General features: G+C 33.7%; 1 protein-coding gene across 1 annotated transcript in view; it reads right to left on the reverse strand.

Moving 5' to 3' along the window:
* Nucleotides 1-18,103, reverse strand: part of PDS5B (PDS5 cohesin associated factor B) — a 120,960-nt gene that overhangs the window by 90,907 nt on the left and 11,950 nt on the right. Inside the window, exons 6-10 of the mRNA XM_007464260.1 lie at nt 15,838-15,918; nt 10,999-11,139; nt 8,700-8,815; nt 5,390-5,484; nt 797-942 (exon numbers count right to left, since the gene is read on the reverse strand). Coding sequence (XP_007464322.1) covers nt 797-942; nt 5,390-5,484; nt 8,700-8,815; nt 10,999-11,139; nt 15,838-15,918 — 579 coding nt within the window. The remainder of the gene's footprint in view (nt 1-796; nt 943-5,389; nt 5,485-8,699; nt 8,816-10,998; nt 11,140-15,837; nt 15,919-18,103) is intronic.

Genomic DNA, 18,103 nt, shown 5'->3' on the forward strand with positions numbered 1-18,103 from the left:
CGGTTCAGTGCTCTAGAAGGAAGATTTGGGGTCATGGGAGATAGGCTCGAAGCATGCTGCTCTGCTGGGGTTAGCTTTGCCATGTTGAAAACATTTTTGGGACTTCCCTGGTGGCGCAGTGGTTAAGAATCCGCCTACCAATGCAGGAGACACAGGTTCGATCCCTGGTCCGGGAAGATCCCACATGCAACTAAGCAACTGAGCCCATGCGCCACAACTACTGAAGCCCACGCTCCTAGAGCCCGTGCTCCGCAACAAGAGAAGCCGCTGCAATGAGAAGCCTGCACACCACAACAAAGAGTAGCCCGCACTCGCCACAACTAGAGAAAGCCTGCATGTAGCAACAAAGACCCAACACAGCCATTAATTAATTAATTAATTAAAAGAAAAAAGAAAACATCTTGTATTTTCTATTCCATAGAAATGATAATACAATCAGCCAGAGGACTATGAACTGATACCCATATGAAAGGAAAAAGAGAAAAGAGAAGTTGTGTTCAGAGGCCTTTTCAAAAGTCACTTACTAAAATTAGTGTACAGGTTAAACATCTGACTACTCTACCATTTAGAGCTGACCCATTTTGAGGATGAGAACAAATAATCCTAATAAAGAAAAATGAATAAAATTTAATGTAACAAAAAGTAAAATCTTCTCATAAACATTATTTTAGATATTAAAATGCCTCCCCCCAAAAAAGGGCTAATTACTTTTAAATCTCAATATTTTCAAATGAAATACTATTAAACTTCAAGTATTCAAAATGCAAACCTACTAATAATTATTAACCCTACTTACCCGTTTGTCTAATGTTCTCTCTCTCACAAAATTAAGTAAGTGATCATTGACCAGAAGAATATCCTTTTTAGCAGCTGTAACTATAGACACAATAACATCATGTCTAATAGCTTCCTCAGGGTCATGTGACCTCACTTTAAGATACTCTGAAAGATAAAATTTTATTTTATTAAAATGAAACTTTGACAACTAAAATGTTTGAAAAGATTGCATAAGATCTTTGAAAGTAAACCACAACAAAACAAAACCTAAGTACAAGGTTCAATATTTCAAAAACATTACGAGTAGGTAAGAGAGAAAGGGAGAAAGAGAAGGAAAGAAGGTCAGTCCTTCAGGCAAAATACAGTAGTTTACATGCAACTGAGTAGTAAATCCCCTCCCCATTTGTGGGACAGGGTAGTTAACTAAGGAGTTCCTAAACTCATTAATTCAACAAACCATATACATGAACCAAGAAGTATATCAATGTTAAATATTTCACTTTTGTTTTTTAAATTGTTAAAATATTCAAGTCAAGTGGTTCTAATCGGAAAAGGCTAGAGAATTCAAGTTTCTATCCCTTAACTATGTAAACCTTTAGTGAAGTTATTGAAAGAGTAAAACTAAGGTAATGGCAGCCAAGAAACAGGATTACAGGAAAGACCATAAGGCAATTCTGTTTAACTGAACTAAAAGGAAGGCCAAAGGGAAGACAGAAGAAATGAAACACTTAACAATTACGAGTGACTAGAGGAGAATCTTAAAGTCAAAAACATGGAAGTTCAGATCTGGAACTGAGAAAGCTGAAAGGAAAAATTAACAATCTTCAGCAATGATATATTAGGTTTAAAGAAGAGGTACCACAAGTCAACATAAATTATTATTCAGCTTTTTAATTATATGACCAGTAAGATAAAATTTTGTTGTTTGGATCTGGAGTAACATACATAGCCATTCTATAAACAACAAACAGAACTTATGATTGTGAATGGATTTACTTCTCAATAAATTAACAGTTAACAATATAATGCAAAAGCTCATAAAATCAATGCCCAGGTCCTAAGCCCCTCCACCTTGAGCATTCTCTACTAATAGGAACTATTTCAAAAAGTGTTTAAGACAATATGTCGCTAAAAAACTTCTGAAGAAATGGAAATATTATTTTATGTATCACAGAAAACAAGGTTATTTTTAGGATTGATTTCAAACGCCCCATGCTAAATATATCTCAAATTCATTTACCCCTCAAGATAAAGACAGGAGTTTTTATCTTTTGCTGCACTTGTTTCAAATGCAATATGTATTATTATTTCAGGTGTCACTAAAAAATGGAAAAACCAATGACACACCATCAATTTTCAGATACATCCTCATTTCACTAAAACAAATCATTCATATTAAACAGGTATACGCAAGAGCTATTAACTTATAGATATTAACTGTGCAGAGGAAGAGAAAACAGGACAAAGAAGAAATTCTCAACAGTTAGCATGATGCAGCATCTAACAATACTCTTCCCAATATGGCTACGTCCCTCAAAACTTGGCTGAAGGCACAGGATGAAGCTCACAAACACACTATGGAGAAAAGAAGATAAATGTATGTTTTTAACATATTTATTTCAACTCACTCCTGAAACCCTAAGAAAATGTCTTTTAAAAGGGACAAGTAACAAGAGAAGAGATCATAGCAGAAGAGACTTCTCACCAAAATTTTGGCAGATGGATGACTGGTAAATGCCCAGGGACAAAAGAGAAGGATGAAACCTAAAAGGGACAGAAAAGCCATAGACAAGCTCATTTCCAGGGTAGAAGAACCCTGAAATTCAAGGCACCAAGCAATGAGAAAGGCAGAGATGAAGACAGCAGCTGCAAACATGGAGTGCAGTGGTTGAAAATCTGCATTAATAGTTAGACCCCTAGAATTTTCAAATCTGTCTTTTAGCCAACTCTAAAAATTAAAATGTGCCAGGAGGCTAGAGACTAGGAAATACATAACAAGATAAATGTTTCATAAAAAATGAAACTGTACACTATCCTTTGATAAAGCAAAACATTCAAAACAATGATAAGGACTAAAAAGGTTATTGGTGAAATTATTCACATCTAAAGTATATTTCAGACAGCTATAAAAAAACAAAATATCTATTATTTAGCCAAGAGTAAACAATGCATTGAAGTTCTGACTATGGAAAAAATACTTTTAAAAGATACAGACTATGTACAGAACTACTACAAATCAACAAGAGAAAAAAAAAAACGAAGACGAACAAGCCAATTAAAAAAGGATGGGTTTAAAATTTAAACAGATACTTCATGAAAGAACATATGTATCAATATGCACATAAAAAGATGACTAATCTCATTAGTCATCAGGAGAATGCAAATTAAAATCACAACAAACATCAAGACCTATGAGAATGGCTAAAACCAAAAAGACTAACAATACAAAATGTTGGCAAAGATGCTGAACAACTGCGCTCTCAAACATTTCTGGTGCAAGTGGGAAATAGTGTAACTACTATGAAGAACTTGGTCATTTCTTATAAAGTTAAACATACATTTACCCTATGACCAGCAATTTTACTCCTAAGTAGTTCCAAAGAGAAATAAAAACATAAATCCACAGAAACACTTATACAAGAATATTCAATGTAATCTTAATCATAATCGCCCCAGACCAAAAACAACCCAGATATCCATCAAAAGAAAAAAAAAAGGATATAAGCAAATTATGGTGTATTCATACAATGAAATACTACTCTATAATAAAAAATAAAGTAATAATACTTGGTGTCCCAAAGACACAAGCAATTAAAATTAAACTCCTGGTAGGATACTCTTTTCTGGGGAATCTGAATAGCCAAAGAGAAAGTATCTAAACTAAAGGTTTTCCAACAAACAACCCACCCTGATCACCCTACAGTGAAGTTCAGAGTGAACAATCTCATCCGTACGCTCAGGGCTTTCTGAACAGCTTCTAATTTAGTCCCCCACTCTTAATAAAAGCCGACAGCCATGGACTGCCAAGCATTTGAGGAAAGCCTCTAATATGGAAAATACAGACAAAAGCAAACAAAAAGTGGGAAAAACAAGTGGGTGAAACAGACATTTTTAAGAGAAAGAAAACTCCAAAATACTATCACTAATATTCTCAGAGAATACTGCACCCATAACACAAAAAAAGGATGTTCCAGAGTAAAAGAAACATCCTGGATAAAAGGAGGAAGAGAAAAGGAAGAAACAGACAGACATACACAGACACACCCATGCACGCACGCGCACACACACACTCAGGGTCACACAGAAGGGGGGAGAAAAGAAGGGAAGGAGAGGGGGAAGGCAAAAGAGAGAGGAAGAATGGATTATCTTAAGATGAATGCTATAAATGAGAAGCTCACACACAGCGAGCAGTCCAAGTTCAGCTGTCAGCAGGTAGACAGAGGGTTCTCCAAGCAGGATATCTCCCAGAAAAAGCAGTTTAAAATGTACTATAAGCTGGTAAAATTTTAAAAAGAGTAAATAACTAAATAATAACAAGCAATAATATGAAAGATGGGAAGGTAGTGCTCAGAGGTAAACCATTCGAGGGTCCTGGACTGCTCAGAAAGAAGCTAGTGTTCTGATTAACTTCAGACTTTATTAATCAACTATGCAGTAAAAGCATGAAGGAGAATGTAACTTCCAAGCCCATATGGATAAAAAAGGAAAAATGAAAAGAAAAGTAATCAGTGGAGCAGAAGTGAAGAAAAACAGAAATAAAAGAAGCAAAGAATAGGCATGCAAAATAGAAAACACAAAATAAGATAGTAGGAATAAGTTCAACTATATCAAATTATTTCAATAAAATTTTCAAATCACCTAAGAATACTATATATAACTTATGTACAGATATACATGTGACATAGATAGAAAAACATGAACAGAATGCACAACAAATTTAATAGAGAGGTTACCCTCTACAGAAGTAGGAATGAGAGGAGTTTGTGAACAGCATTTCAACTGTATCTATAATTTACTTTCTTTTTTTAACCTCCTAAGCTAATACAGCAAAATGCTAACATTTCTAAGATAGTGGCTGCTGTATTCATCCGTATTCTCTGAACTATTTCATAACTTTAAAAACCTTAACAGAGCAGCAACAGTCAGATACACAGTATTCTCATTACTATAAAAATGCAGAGTTCTCAAATACCTCATCAATATACAGATTTCAGAAAAGTTACCTCCATTAAGCATGGTTAAATTAGTTCATAAATTAATGACTCTCACCTAAGTTCTCAAAATATTAAAGACGACTGAAGTCCCATAATCTATTCAAAGTCAAGACCTGTTCAAATCCAAATGCCTGAAATACTTTTAGAATTGTTCTTAAATTAAGAAACCAATATTGTCTCTGATAATGCTACTTTTTATGTAAGTGCTTCTAGCCTATGTAGGTACTAGGAGGTAAAAACTGTAGTTTCACCATGATAATGAACTGAAACAAGAAGACTTCACTGACAATAATCACAAAAAACCATCAAAAATAAAAAGGTTTTTTTTCCTATATATAAAACCAATTTTTTTCACCAAAGAGCATCTAGGAATATTTGCCATTATGGGTATACAGTACCTGTTAAGTCCTTTGCTAAATCAGGATGGTTCATGAGACAATGGCTAGCAAATTTCACACACTCCAGGCGGATTGGTACATGGATATCATTAAACCTGATAAAATATAAAGTCACAGAGTAATTTTTAAAGTAAGAGAGACAGATAAGTGTTTAACCTGTGCTTAATTTATATTTCTCTAATTAAAAGAAAAAACAATTTATACAGGATAATTCAAAGCAGAACCAGACTATTTTAACAAAGTTTTTGATATACTATATATGGAAGAATGCTTTGGAACCTCTATATTAAACTAGGTCAATCTCCTGTGACAACTATGTACTTTTAATGAGGATGTTTAAACAGTACACATTTGGCTCAAATACAAGAACTGGAATGACAAAATTTTTCCTATAAATAGTATACTTTCTTTTTTGTTATATATAAATTTATTTATTTTATTTTATTTATTATTATTTTTGTCCGTGTTGGGTCTTTGCTGCTGCGCATGGACTTTCTCTAGCTCAGGCGAGCGGGGGCTACTCCTTCATTGTGGCGTGCAGGCTTCTTATTGCGGTGCCTTCTCTTCTTGTGGAGCATGGGCTCTAGGCATGTGGGCTTCCGTAACTGTGGCATGCAAGCTCAGTAGTTGTGGCTCGCAGGCTCTAGAGCACAGGCTCACTAGTTGTGGCGTATGGCTTAGTTTCTCCGCGGCATGTGGGATCTTCCCAGACCAGGGCTCAAACCTGTGTCCCCAGCATTGGCAGGCGGATTCTTAACCACTGCGCCACCAGGGAAGCCCTATAATTTCAAATGTATCTGTTTATGCAAGTATATTGTGTATACATAATACACATATACATTATTAAATCCCACATTGAAAAGAAAGCTTTTCCTCAAATTATTCTTTCTTAAATACAGAACATTCATAAATGTTTGGTAGATCTTGCACTAAACCCTGTATTACTTTATATGACTCTAAAATTGTGCCAAAATTATTCCTATCATAATTATTTCCACTAATATCAAAGCAAATTTTTACATGTATATGTAAATACCTTAGTATGTATCTCTAAAAAGTTAAAACTCTTTGGTTGATAAGTCATTTAAAAGTATCTTTTACTCATATTTTCCCTCTCTATCTTTTTCTTTTCCTTTGTAATCTGGTGAAGCAACTGTTTTGTGTTTGTGTGTGTAGTGTTTTTCCACAGTTTCGATTTTGATAATTTTATCATTCTGATGTCAATTAACAGGTTCCCCTCTCTCCTAAATCCTGCACATTAGGAATCAGGTCTAGAGACTTCATCATATTCAGGTTCATTTTTTAGCAAGACTACTTGATAATGGCATTGTGTTCCTCCACCAGGAAGCACATGATGCCTAGTTGTCTCTAAACCATTGATGTTCAAAGCCTATACACATAAGTTCATTGTGGACTACAAAGCAGTGGGTTTTTTTTAAAATCTTAAGTAACAACAAGAACGTTAAAGTGAAGCAAGAATTTTCCATTTGACATTTTCATGTCTTAATTCTCGAAGACCAAGAAGTCTCCAAATCTTGTATCACCTAATACCATAAGAAACAAAATTTAGCATCAAAAAGAAAAAAAGTCTTCTGAAGGAGCAACAAATTACTCATAAAAGATTATTAGGAAACAAACTGCTTTATGAAGTACACTCAAAAAAATCTAGTCTATAAAATCTAGTCTCTGGGGCTTCCCTGGTGGCACAGTGGTTGAGACTCCGCCTGCTGATGCAGGGGACACGGGTTCGTGCCCTGGTCCGGGAAGATCCCACATGCCGCGGGGCGGCTGCACCCATGAGCCATGGCCGCTGAGCCTGTGCATCTGTAGCCTGTGCTCCGCAACGGGAGAGGCCACAACAGTGAGAGGCCCACGTACCGCAAAAAAAAAAAAAAAAATCTAGTCTCTGGTCTCATATAGTTTCCTGAGTGTTCTGAATCCAAGTATTCAATCCCTATACACTTTAACCTTTCTCAACTAAACATGTACCAAATAACCATTAAAAGACATCTTTAAAAAAATACTCTAGCTCCCTAAAATTGGTAATAATGTGCAAGTTTTATGTCATTAATAAAAAAAGGAAAAATTACAATGTAATCAAAAGGTAAAAAATTTAAATTAGAATTTTTCCTCCTAAAATCCTATAAAGTCTGGCTAATCCAAGTCCTGATTTAAAGATATATGAAATGTCTATATGTAAAACTATTTGTTTTAGCACATTAAATAAAACAGATTTTGATTTTAGTTGCACAGTTTAATTAAACTATTTTGCCCTCTTGCTCATTGTATTTAAGGGGGAAAAGTCTAGAAATCAAACTCAAAATGACAATGGGCTAATATTTATTAGTTTAACACACCTTGTTAAATATTATTATTGAGCTACATAAGAGATAAGAAAACAGAGTAAGAATTTAGGGCTTAACATATAAAGGCTTAGATGATTTGACAAATTAGAAAAACAAGACCAGAAGAGATTATCTTTATCATAATCATTGATAGTTCCGGTAACAAAATGGAAAGAAAAGTGGTGATGACAATGCAAATATTTCAATGCAAAGAAAACAGAGTAAGAATCTCAATCCTATTTACTTGTTTATTTACGACTTAATTGCATGATTTGTTATAAGAATAATTATAAAACGTAGAAAAAAAATCCTCCTCTATCCTCAGGGTCAAAGTAGGTTTCAGCCAGGGCACTTGGAAGTGGTTTTAACATATTCAAGGTCGGGGTATCTTTAGAAAAGTAATAAAATAAACCCCTCTCACAGAAAAAATATAGAAACACATTCAAAATTTTGCAACCGATTTCAGGAGGTTTGTGGATCATTAAAAGCATATAAGAAGCCCAGCTTATCATTTCCTCATTATCATAAGAAATGTAGAAAGGAGGTTAGTAGGAGGAATATACATAATCATTTATTTATTCATTATAATGGATACCCTTTTATCTTTACAATGTCTCCAAATAATCTAATTAAATATAATTTCTTTGTGGAGAGGCTGTATCTCACCATGATGTATTTATGGTTGGAATTAATCAATCACTGCTATGTAACAATACACTTCAATTTCATGATTATAATACTTTGTGAGATAGTTTTTTTAATGTATCATCTTTTAAAAATTACTGAAGACAAAATCAGGGGAAACTGTAAATATGGCCAATCGCCATCAGCATTCAAGAATTTCAAAATATAAAATCCCTCATTTTTATAATTTCAGAAAACAATCTTAAATGTGGGTGCTGTTTTAAAATAGTAAGTAGATATAAACACATATTACTTTTAAACAGGACACCAAAATCATATACCTGCCCAAGTAACACTGCCAAAGTGGTTTGTTTTGAGAAGCCAATTCTGAATCCTTTGCCCCAAACATTTTTGCCAGTAGTTTAACAACTTGAAGGCGTTCCTCATTATCATTGCTCTGAAACAAAACACAACCACAGCTTTAAAACCATGAGGTAGATATACTGAGAATAATTTTTCCCCTGATTTCCCTTAATCTCCAATTCCACAGAAAACCTTTTATGAACTTCAGCTGAAAAATTATAAATAAAAATGTTTAATATATTTTTCATAAAATTAAATGTTACCTTAAATATTCTAATCATCTCAAATTACATTAAAGGAGTACTCTCCTACATGAAAATTCATCCCAAAGTCCGATTAAAATTTAGTGGCCCCTCCTACAACTGAGGCTTGTTTCCATTCAAAATCAAAATCAAAAACTAACTTGCATCAAACCTACTTGGGACCCTTGAAAAACTATTTGTGGTCTTTAAGAACAGACACTGATAGAGGCCAATCCTACAGTAAACAGAGACTTATGTATGAAGGTACTTGTTAAGCCCTTTGTAGAAATAAATATGCACTAAATCTCCCAACAGGAGAGTCAGTTCACCTACATACACCAGATTCATAATGGAGTTCAATGACATGAGGAAGCCTTACACATGCAAAAACTAAAGTTTCCACTTTATATAGAAAATGGGTACTCTGGGGATGAGAACTCAAATTTTATTACTGCTTTTGGTACCTCCAACAAATGACAATATTTAAATGAATGAGCCAGCTACAATACTAGACTTGAACACAAAATGTGACAGAGATTGTTAAAAGTACTAATATTCAAGGTACTTGGATGGCACTGTACAGATCTTTTAAATTTTAAACCAATGCCAAAGCCCAGCATTTAAAGCCCCCATGGTATGACCCGACTCATCTCTATTATTTGATTATTCCTCTAAAAAAGTACGTTTTAACCCTGGCTGCACGTTAGAATGGCCTATAAGGCTTTTAAGAAACAACAAACAAACAAACAAAAACTCATGTCTGGACTCCACTGCCAGAAATTCTGATCTCGGTTAATGCCTGGACATCTGTTTGTTTATTAAGGCTCCACAGGTGAAGATTCTAATGGGCAGCCAGGAATGATTTAAACTTACTTTATGCTACCATGCAACTGTAATTCTTTGCGTTCTGCAAATTCACCCAGCACCTTCCTACCTCTATATGATTCTGCATGCTGTTTCCTTTGCTTCAACTGTATGCTGTCTGTATCTTTTATGATACTTATAATATTTGGCCTCTTATTAGATATGGATTTTTTCCTCTTCCTCCCATAATAGATGTTAAATTTGCTGAAAGCAGGGATGATAATTCTTATTTTTGTATTTCTTACAGTATTCAATATTTTTATTAGAGAAAATCAAAGCAACAAATAATTAAAGGTATGACTGCCTTTTGCCTCATCAAAATTGCTAACTACATGAAAAAAGGGGGTAGAGGAAGGCCAGTGAATCAAATGTCTCACTTGAGAAATACACCAAAAATATGCCCCAGCATAAAATGAGAATAATTATTTGCTGCATTTTGGAGGTATTTACACTACCAACATAAACTGTTTATTTTGTAATTTTCAAAGAGACATTCAAATTTTTAGAAACAAGAAATACAACACAGAAATCATTTAAAAACTTTTCTAGGTGGTACAGTGGGGTTCATCAGAGTATTAATTATAACCAGATTTATTTAATCTTTATGTAATAATTTGAAAGAGAAAACATGCCCCAAATCTGCAAATGAAACTCAATTTTATGGCATAATGTAATGCCAAGGCAATAAGGACGTTACCAAAAGATTCCAGAAAGCCATGTGAAAAGCAAAGGAGCTTTCAAGATAGGCTAGGCAAGTACAAGATAATATTCATAGAGGGAAAAGATTTCACCCTATGTGGACAATAGATCCTAAACTATTTTTATGGCACATCAAGGGGTCTTGGGAACCACTATAAACTATGCCTTAAAAACGTAAAAGTTTGATGTATACCCATGACCTCAAAAGTTAGTCAAAACCCAGAATTTATCTGGAAAACATATGAAGGAAAATATCATTCTGCTAATCATTAATTCATCAGATTTTATCTGTTAGGCACCATGCCAGGCACTGGAGATACACAAATATGCAAGGCACAAACATGTAAATAAATAACAGTAATACCACCACATGGGCAACATTCAGTTAAAACCACTATAAGGATTAAAAACCCACAAATAATGTGCTTTGCTAATCTGGTTGATAAAACCATATTATTTTTAGAATAGTTACCTTCAATTTAAATTCAAGCTGGGGTAAAACTGAGAGCAGCAAATGACTATCAATATTATAGAGCTCCAAAATTAAGTCAAAGACATGCTCTGACAAATCGCTGATAGATGTTTTCCCAAGCATCAGAACCTGATTAAAAAACTTTTGAGAAAGAAAATTTATCATTAATAGAAACAACATAGATAAAGTGAATTTTCTGAAATTTTATTATTCAATTAAGTTCATTATCGTTCTATACAGAGTGAAAACAGGCATACCAAAACATTTTCTAAGAAGGTGGGAAATCACTACTGGCTACATAAAAACATAAAACATGGAATTCACCTCGTACATATTAGAAGACAATAATTTGTACTGACTCGTCAATTAGCATATCAATAAATACCCTACCCACCAAATACACTTTATTCCACATTATGGTACTTACCATATTTTATCCTATATTACAGTTATTTGTACACATGTCTTAGTTTCTCTACTAGATAAATTTCTTAAGGGCAAGGGATCACATTTTGTTCACCACAGCAGTATGGGAGACAACAGTATGGAAGACAAAGCCTTACACCTTCATAGTAGAAACCGATTCCATTTTTAAAATACATAATTTTATATTTACAAGGCAAAACAATATCTTTCTAATACTTTGTCTTCTTTTATATTCTGATAAACAATGTATACATACATACAAAGTTTATAGCACTAATTAAAGTCCAATTAAAAGCACATACAAACACAAGGAAAATCCAAATATGAACAATTTTTTTCTATAAGCAGCCAGCACTAACTAGTTTCCACACTCAGGCCATTCATCATGTTACTACTGAAAATGGTAAAAATACATGGCATAATGATCAAGTTCCTTTCTATTTAAAGTCTTCCAAATATGTAAAAAATTAACCCAGAGCATACCCCACATATTCTCCACAGTATCTTTTATCTCCTTGAAGAAGGAATTAAGGATTCTTTACACCACACAAGCTGCCCTGATCTCTTCTTTCTGTGACAGTTAACAAACAACTTGGCTTAATCAGGTTTTCTATCTGGAAAGTACAGTCAGGACTTTACATTTCAATGTCTCCTCTGCTTACTTTTAGTTCCTGTATTGTTCTTAAGTTTTTTAGATCTATGAACCTGTACCAACCACCTAGCCATGAAGGGATAAAAAGAAAAAAATTCTACTATTCTTTCTTTATTGGTTTTAAAAATAACTCGTCTGTCCTCCACGTTCATCAATTTTGTGGGAAAAGAATTTCATGACACCAAAGGTTAAATTCTCATTCAAGTTGAAGATAAAGTGGCTTCGTTGTTTCCATTCGAAAAATTTCTCCTGTTTAAAAATGATATATCTACCTTTCTTAACAGAAAATAATCCTTTCCAATCTGGCCATCTTGGTGATCAAACCATCCTCTTCTTCTATCAGTCTGGGGAAAACTCATTTGAAAATGGGAAAAAACAACAACAACAAAAAAACCAGTGTAACTTCCTACAAATTCCATCAAAAACATTTATTTGACACTTATAATCTCCATCTATCTCCAAGTCAGTCTTCACTGTATAACAAGAACCTGGTACACTGCCTGACAGAGAGGTATCCAAAATAGATTCAATAAATGAATAAATGATATGTAACAGGTACTATAATAGAGCTATAGGTGAAACAACCTTCCTGAGGGTATACAATTCAGTGAAGCAGATATAGATTTGAATAAAGTATTTCCTACCAAAAAACATTAGTCTTTTACTTACAAATGGTAACTAATTTTCACATAACAAATTAAATTATAACAACTGCCTCCTAATGAAAAGAGTACGAGGAGTAAGTTAAAGGTCAATAAGAAATTCTACCTTAGATTTAAATGATCAATTTTAATTACAAAAGTGCTTTCACATCAGTTAACACATTCTCTACCATCACCCCAAGCATTATTAACTCCAATAACTAAGGCTAAGTGAGATTAAGCAAATTAACCAAATTTTACCTACATCAAGACAAGCTTGATACATTTTTTCAATCCAACAAAAAACTTCTGTGCTATCCCCTAAAACTTGTGATTAAAAAGATCTGGTAAAAAATAACAACATTACCAAGAAGTGATCCATGTAGGAAATTTTCTGAATTGTCACTACATACTTTTTGTTTTTGATACTGTTGTACCTTTTATATATATATATATATATATATATGGACACACACACACACATACACACACACACTTTAGTTTCATGAGTTGTCAAGTTACAAAAAAATTTATTTAAAAAAGTAATCTATAACGCCACAGTGACTTCTTAAGTTCTATATATGTAAACAACACTGTATATAAAGAGGAAACTTGAATATGTCTATATGCATGAGACTGAAAAAAGACACAAGTAAAAAAGAGATGGAAGTGGGGTTATTATTACCTTGACATCCTACCTCTATTTTTGCTTGCTAATTCTCTACTAGGAAGATATATGAATAATGGCTATTACATATACAAATCCAAAAAGGCTGAAAATGATTTTTACACTACTAAAATCTCACAAGAAATTAAGCTCACCAGAAAGTATTTTACATGTAACTGTAGATTTATAAGGGAGAAGAGGAGGAAAAAAAAAGCAATTCTTAATGACTTCTTAGCTAACTCTCAAATAAGTTAAGGGACAAGAAAATAGGGAAAAGAGAGAGAGATAAGAAAATAATGACAAAGTAATGGGAACAAATAAATATATAACTGAAAGTGTGCTCAGACTATTCTACTAATCCTGTGCCTCTTGCCCCCAGCCCCAGCTTCTGATAAAGACATAATCAAGTATGGATGGGACTGTCTATTTCTGTAGGTAAGAACTAAGAGCAGGAAATTAACAGGTTTAAGTGACAGGGAAATGTTTTTACCTTAATTTACCTGGGATTGCTAGAAGTATTTCCTTCATCCTTCTTTCTTTTAACTTTTATTATAAATATTTTCAGACATACACAGATGTTGAGAGAATAGTATAATGAACCTAATCATCTCATTCTATCTTGAATATTTTTTATTACCCAAATATTTATTTTCCCAATCCTAGAAAATATATCAATGTAGTATAGTGTTAATTTCTTATTTTAATGCCAGAAAAAGGCATCAGAAAAAGGTAAGTGTTCCCCTAAAAAACATCTGGCTCAGCAATACCAACTTAAATAAATGACCACCAGGAGGAGCTCACCTAAGTGTATCTAATGGCCACAGAAACAGTCATTCACAGGCACTTGAAGCAAAGGAAAAGGGAAGGGGCACTTAATAACAGAATGCTTAAATCTGGTTCTACAGATTTCAAGTGCCATTATGTCATAACAGAAAGAACTCAATCCATTCAATGTAACCAATTTACTGCAGCCAATACCCAAGACTCACAAACCTTGCAGAAATCAATATTTAGAATTCCCTGGCAATCTGACTGGAGCTATTAAGACAGATTACACAATTTAATTCTCCAGATTCTGAAAGTCCACCCTCCAAAACAATTTCTTTACAAATTAAATACATTTTTCCAAATCATCATGTGCTCACAACTATTTAAGGTCATAAGCCAGTAACAAAAACTGGAATTTGGGCTTCCCTGGTGGCACAGTGGTTGAGAGTCCCCCTGCCTATGCAGGGGACACGGGTTCGTGCCCCGGTCTGGGAAGATCCCACATGCCGCGGAGCGGCTGGGCCCGTGAGCCATGGCCGCGGAGCCTGCGCGTCCGGAGCCTGTGCTCTGCAACGGGAGAGGCCGCTGCAGTGAGAGGCCCGCGGACCGCAAAAAACAAACAAACAAACAAACAAACAAAAAAAAAAAAAAAAAAAAAAAAAAAAAAAAAAAAAAAACTGGAATTTACCATAGTACTGTTCCATAAAGTATGTTAATTTTCAAAGTACATCTTTTCATGATGTATTTTTATATACTAAATTAAATTTTGTATTACTTCAAGAAAAACTCTCCTTCAATAAACTTCAGGAAAATTAAGTACATAAGTAATTATAAAAGGTTTTCTTTCTCACTTTTTTCAAGACAGATTTACATGTTTAGATCTGGGTAAAACTGGAAAGCAGGTGGAGAGACAGACCAGCTACACAATTCCAGAGGCCAACATCAAGACTGCATTCTAGATTTGTTCCAGTAGGTACCATTCACATGAAAAACAATGTGAATGGTGCCACCTAGAGTTGTGCAACTCAACAGAACTATGGGGGGAAAATTAAAATTTATAATAAGCTTCTATCAGTGAATCTATCAGATAAAATACATTTCTTCTGAAAATAAATAGATCGTTAACCATAAATAAGTAGATTTGAGATGATAATGAAAGGGCTCATTTCATTGCAATTCTTCCCCCTTCTCAGAAAAGGTAGACTTATATGGAATCTACCCCAGGGAGAGCAAGATAGGCAACTTTCACCACACCGCTGTCATTCATACTTGCCTTCAATTTTTATGTCTTGATATTAGTTCATATCTTCTTCTTATACAAATCAATTTAATTTCCAAAAAGCTGTAAGCAACTTCTCTGAATAATGATAAGTTCCATAAGATTTATCTAATTACATTTAACTCGATTTCCAAGAATAGAAACAGTATATCTTGCTAACCAAAATAAAAACTGTTTTAGTTCCTAGGCAATTTGAAAGAGAGAAATGAATGAACAAAGAATATGAGAGCTAATTTTCTAGAAAATATTAACCAATAATAATTTTAAATAAGGAGAAAAAAATACACTTAATTATTAAAACAATATGAAATGTTAAAGTATGTACCACTTGCCGAAATTCTGCTTCTAGCAGTCTTTAAAATTTTGGCTAATCTTTCTGACAACCAATTGGACAAGTAAAACTTACATTGGTAATATATGGTTCAATAGCTTGAGCTGTCCTCTTCAGTAAAGCCTTTGCCAAATCATATGCTTGCTTGTTTAAATTCTGAAGAAAACAAAAAACAACAGTATCTATGTTATACACCACTAAATATGAAAAAGGAAATATTACCTGTATTCAAAAAGCTACTGTTAAGTCAATGAATGAGAAAACTGTTTAAGATTCAATTCGAATAAAAGGGCGACGGCAAAGCCACTTTTCTCCTAAGACTAACTGGTCTAGTAGATCTTAAGATCCCTTCCAAGCAAGGATAATTATATTCTCTTCATATCTTATTCACAGCATAAGGTAAACCACATAGAAAAGGTCAATAAATGTTTATTAGACAGAAAAGGAGATAATGAGTCACTGTAAAGCTAGCTGTAAAGTCAAATCAGTTCAGCTGAGTACAAATACAGGTTATTTCACTCCAAGACCAAAAGAACCAAAACATCATAAGAGAATGAACTGGGTCCTAGTGCGGGCAGAAATGGGGAATCCTCAGGTGGCGAAAGACAAAAGAGTTTGGGGCAGCTATGGGAAAGCAGATTTTCCCGAAGCACATCTCAGAGCATAGGGAAGCCCAAGGATATAAGAAACATAACAAGGGAATCCCCTGGCCGTCCAGTGATTAGGACTCAGCACTCTCACTGCCGGGGCCCCGGGTTTGAGCCCTGGTCAAGGAACTAAGAAACCACAAGCCATGTAGCACTGCCAAAAAAAAAAAAAAAAGAAACATAGTCAAGTATGAAAAGAAAAAAAGCACAAGAAACAATACCTTAAGAAACTGTTTCTAAGAGATTTTGATGATGGAAAGAATCATGACCAAAGATCTGAAATGGAATCACTATTCCAGTTCAAACATATTACAGACAGCAGGAAAACTGTGTATATCCTGAAACTCACATTCAGCGTATTTTTAGATTTATCTGCATTGATGCTTTGTATTGTATCATTTCATTAATATCTAACTGCTGTTTAGTATTTTCATTTATAATATGCTACAGCTTATTTACTCATTCTCCTATTCATAGACATTAAACTGTCTTGTGTTGATACATGCCTCCTTGTGCATATAAGAAATAATTTTCTATAAATACTACCTTTGCCTTTTTTCAAATGAGCTGTTTTGTCTTGTTCTTATTTGTAGAGTTTCTCTATACACTAAACATTTGCCAATTACATGCACAACATATCTTAGAGCCTATACCTATGTTTTTACAATGCTTATGGTATCTTAGGACATACAAAAGTTTTCATTTTAATATAACCAAATATATTAATCTTTTCCTATTTGGCTTGTGCGCTCTCTATATTTTTAAAATTCTTTTCTATATTGAGGTTAATTTGTTGTTTTATATTTTCAAATAAAATTTCAAAGATTTGCTTTTCAGATTTAGATCTTTATTCTGCCTGTAATTTATTTTTATGCATGGTGTGAAATAAGAATCTTATATTATTTTCCATATGGATATTCAAGTCCATTATTCCCTCCAATGACTTCCCTGTAATACTCACACTCTCAAGTTTCTATACAACCATGTACCCATTTGTAAATTTTCCATTACTTCCATATGTCCCTTTGTCTATTACTGCCTGATTACAGTCAAAGGGACATATGGAAATAATGTCTTAACACCAGGTAAGATAAGTCCCCGCTTTCTTATTCTTCTTCAGAAACCAATTTGTCAAACTATAGACACATGCACATATATACACGCAATACACATTCACAATTTCTATTTTGATTAGGTTATCTATTAGTATGTAGAGGAATGAAATTATTGTGATACTGAGTTTCCCATTACATAAACAACTGTAACAAATCATGCAACATAGTTAAGTCGTCTCTTACACTTCTCCAACAACTGTAAAAACTTTGAACATTAAGGTCATGCATATTGTTAATAAATTTCTAAGTAGCTCAAGTCTTTGTTAAAGATACAAATAAAAATTTTTTGAAATTATACTAACAGATTTTTATATATTGATCTTATATCTAGCAACTTTGCCGAATTTTCTTCTTTGTTCTAGAAACTAATCTGTACATTGTTTTGTGTTTTCTGCACAGGCAGTTGTAACATCTGCAAATAATTTCAGTTTTGTCTCTTCTTTCTAATCCTTTTATTTTTTGTCTCGTTTTACTCCACTAACTTAAGGCTTCTAGTTTAATGCCTATTCGAAATAGCAAACTTGACTTTTTCCTGAGTAGAAGTGACATCTTGACAATGTTCCTAACTTCAAAGAAAAT

This window comes from Lipotes vexillifer, unplaced genomic scaffold (assembly GCF_000442215.2).
Source record: "Lipotes vexillifer unplaced genomic scaffold, Lipotes_vexillifer_v1.1 scaffold120, whole genome shotgun sequence".
In the NCBI taxonomy this organism is placed as follows: domain Eukaryota; kingdom Metazoa; phylum Chordata; class Mammalia; order Artiodactyla; family Lipotidae; genus Lipotes; species Lipotes vexillifer.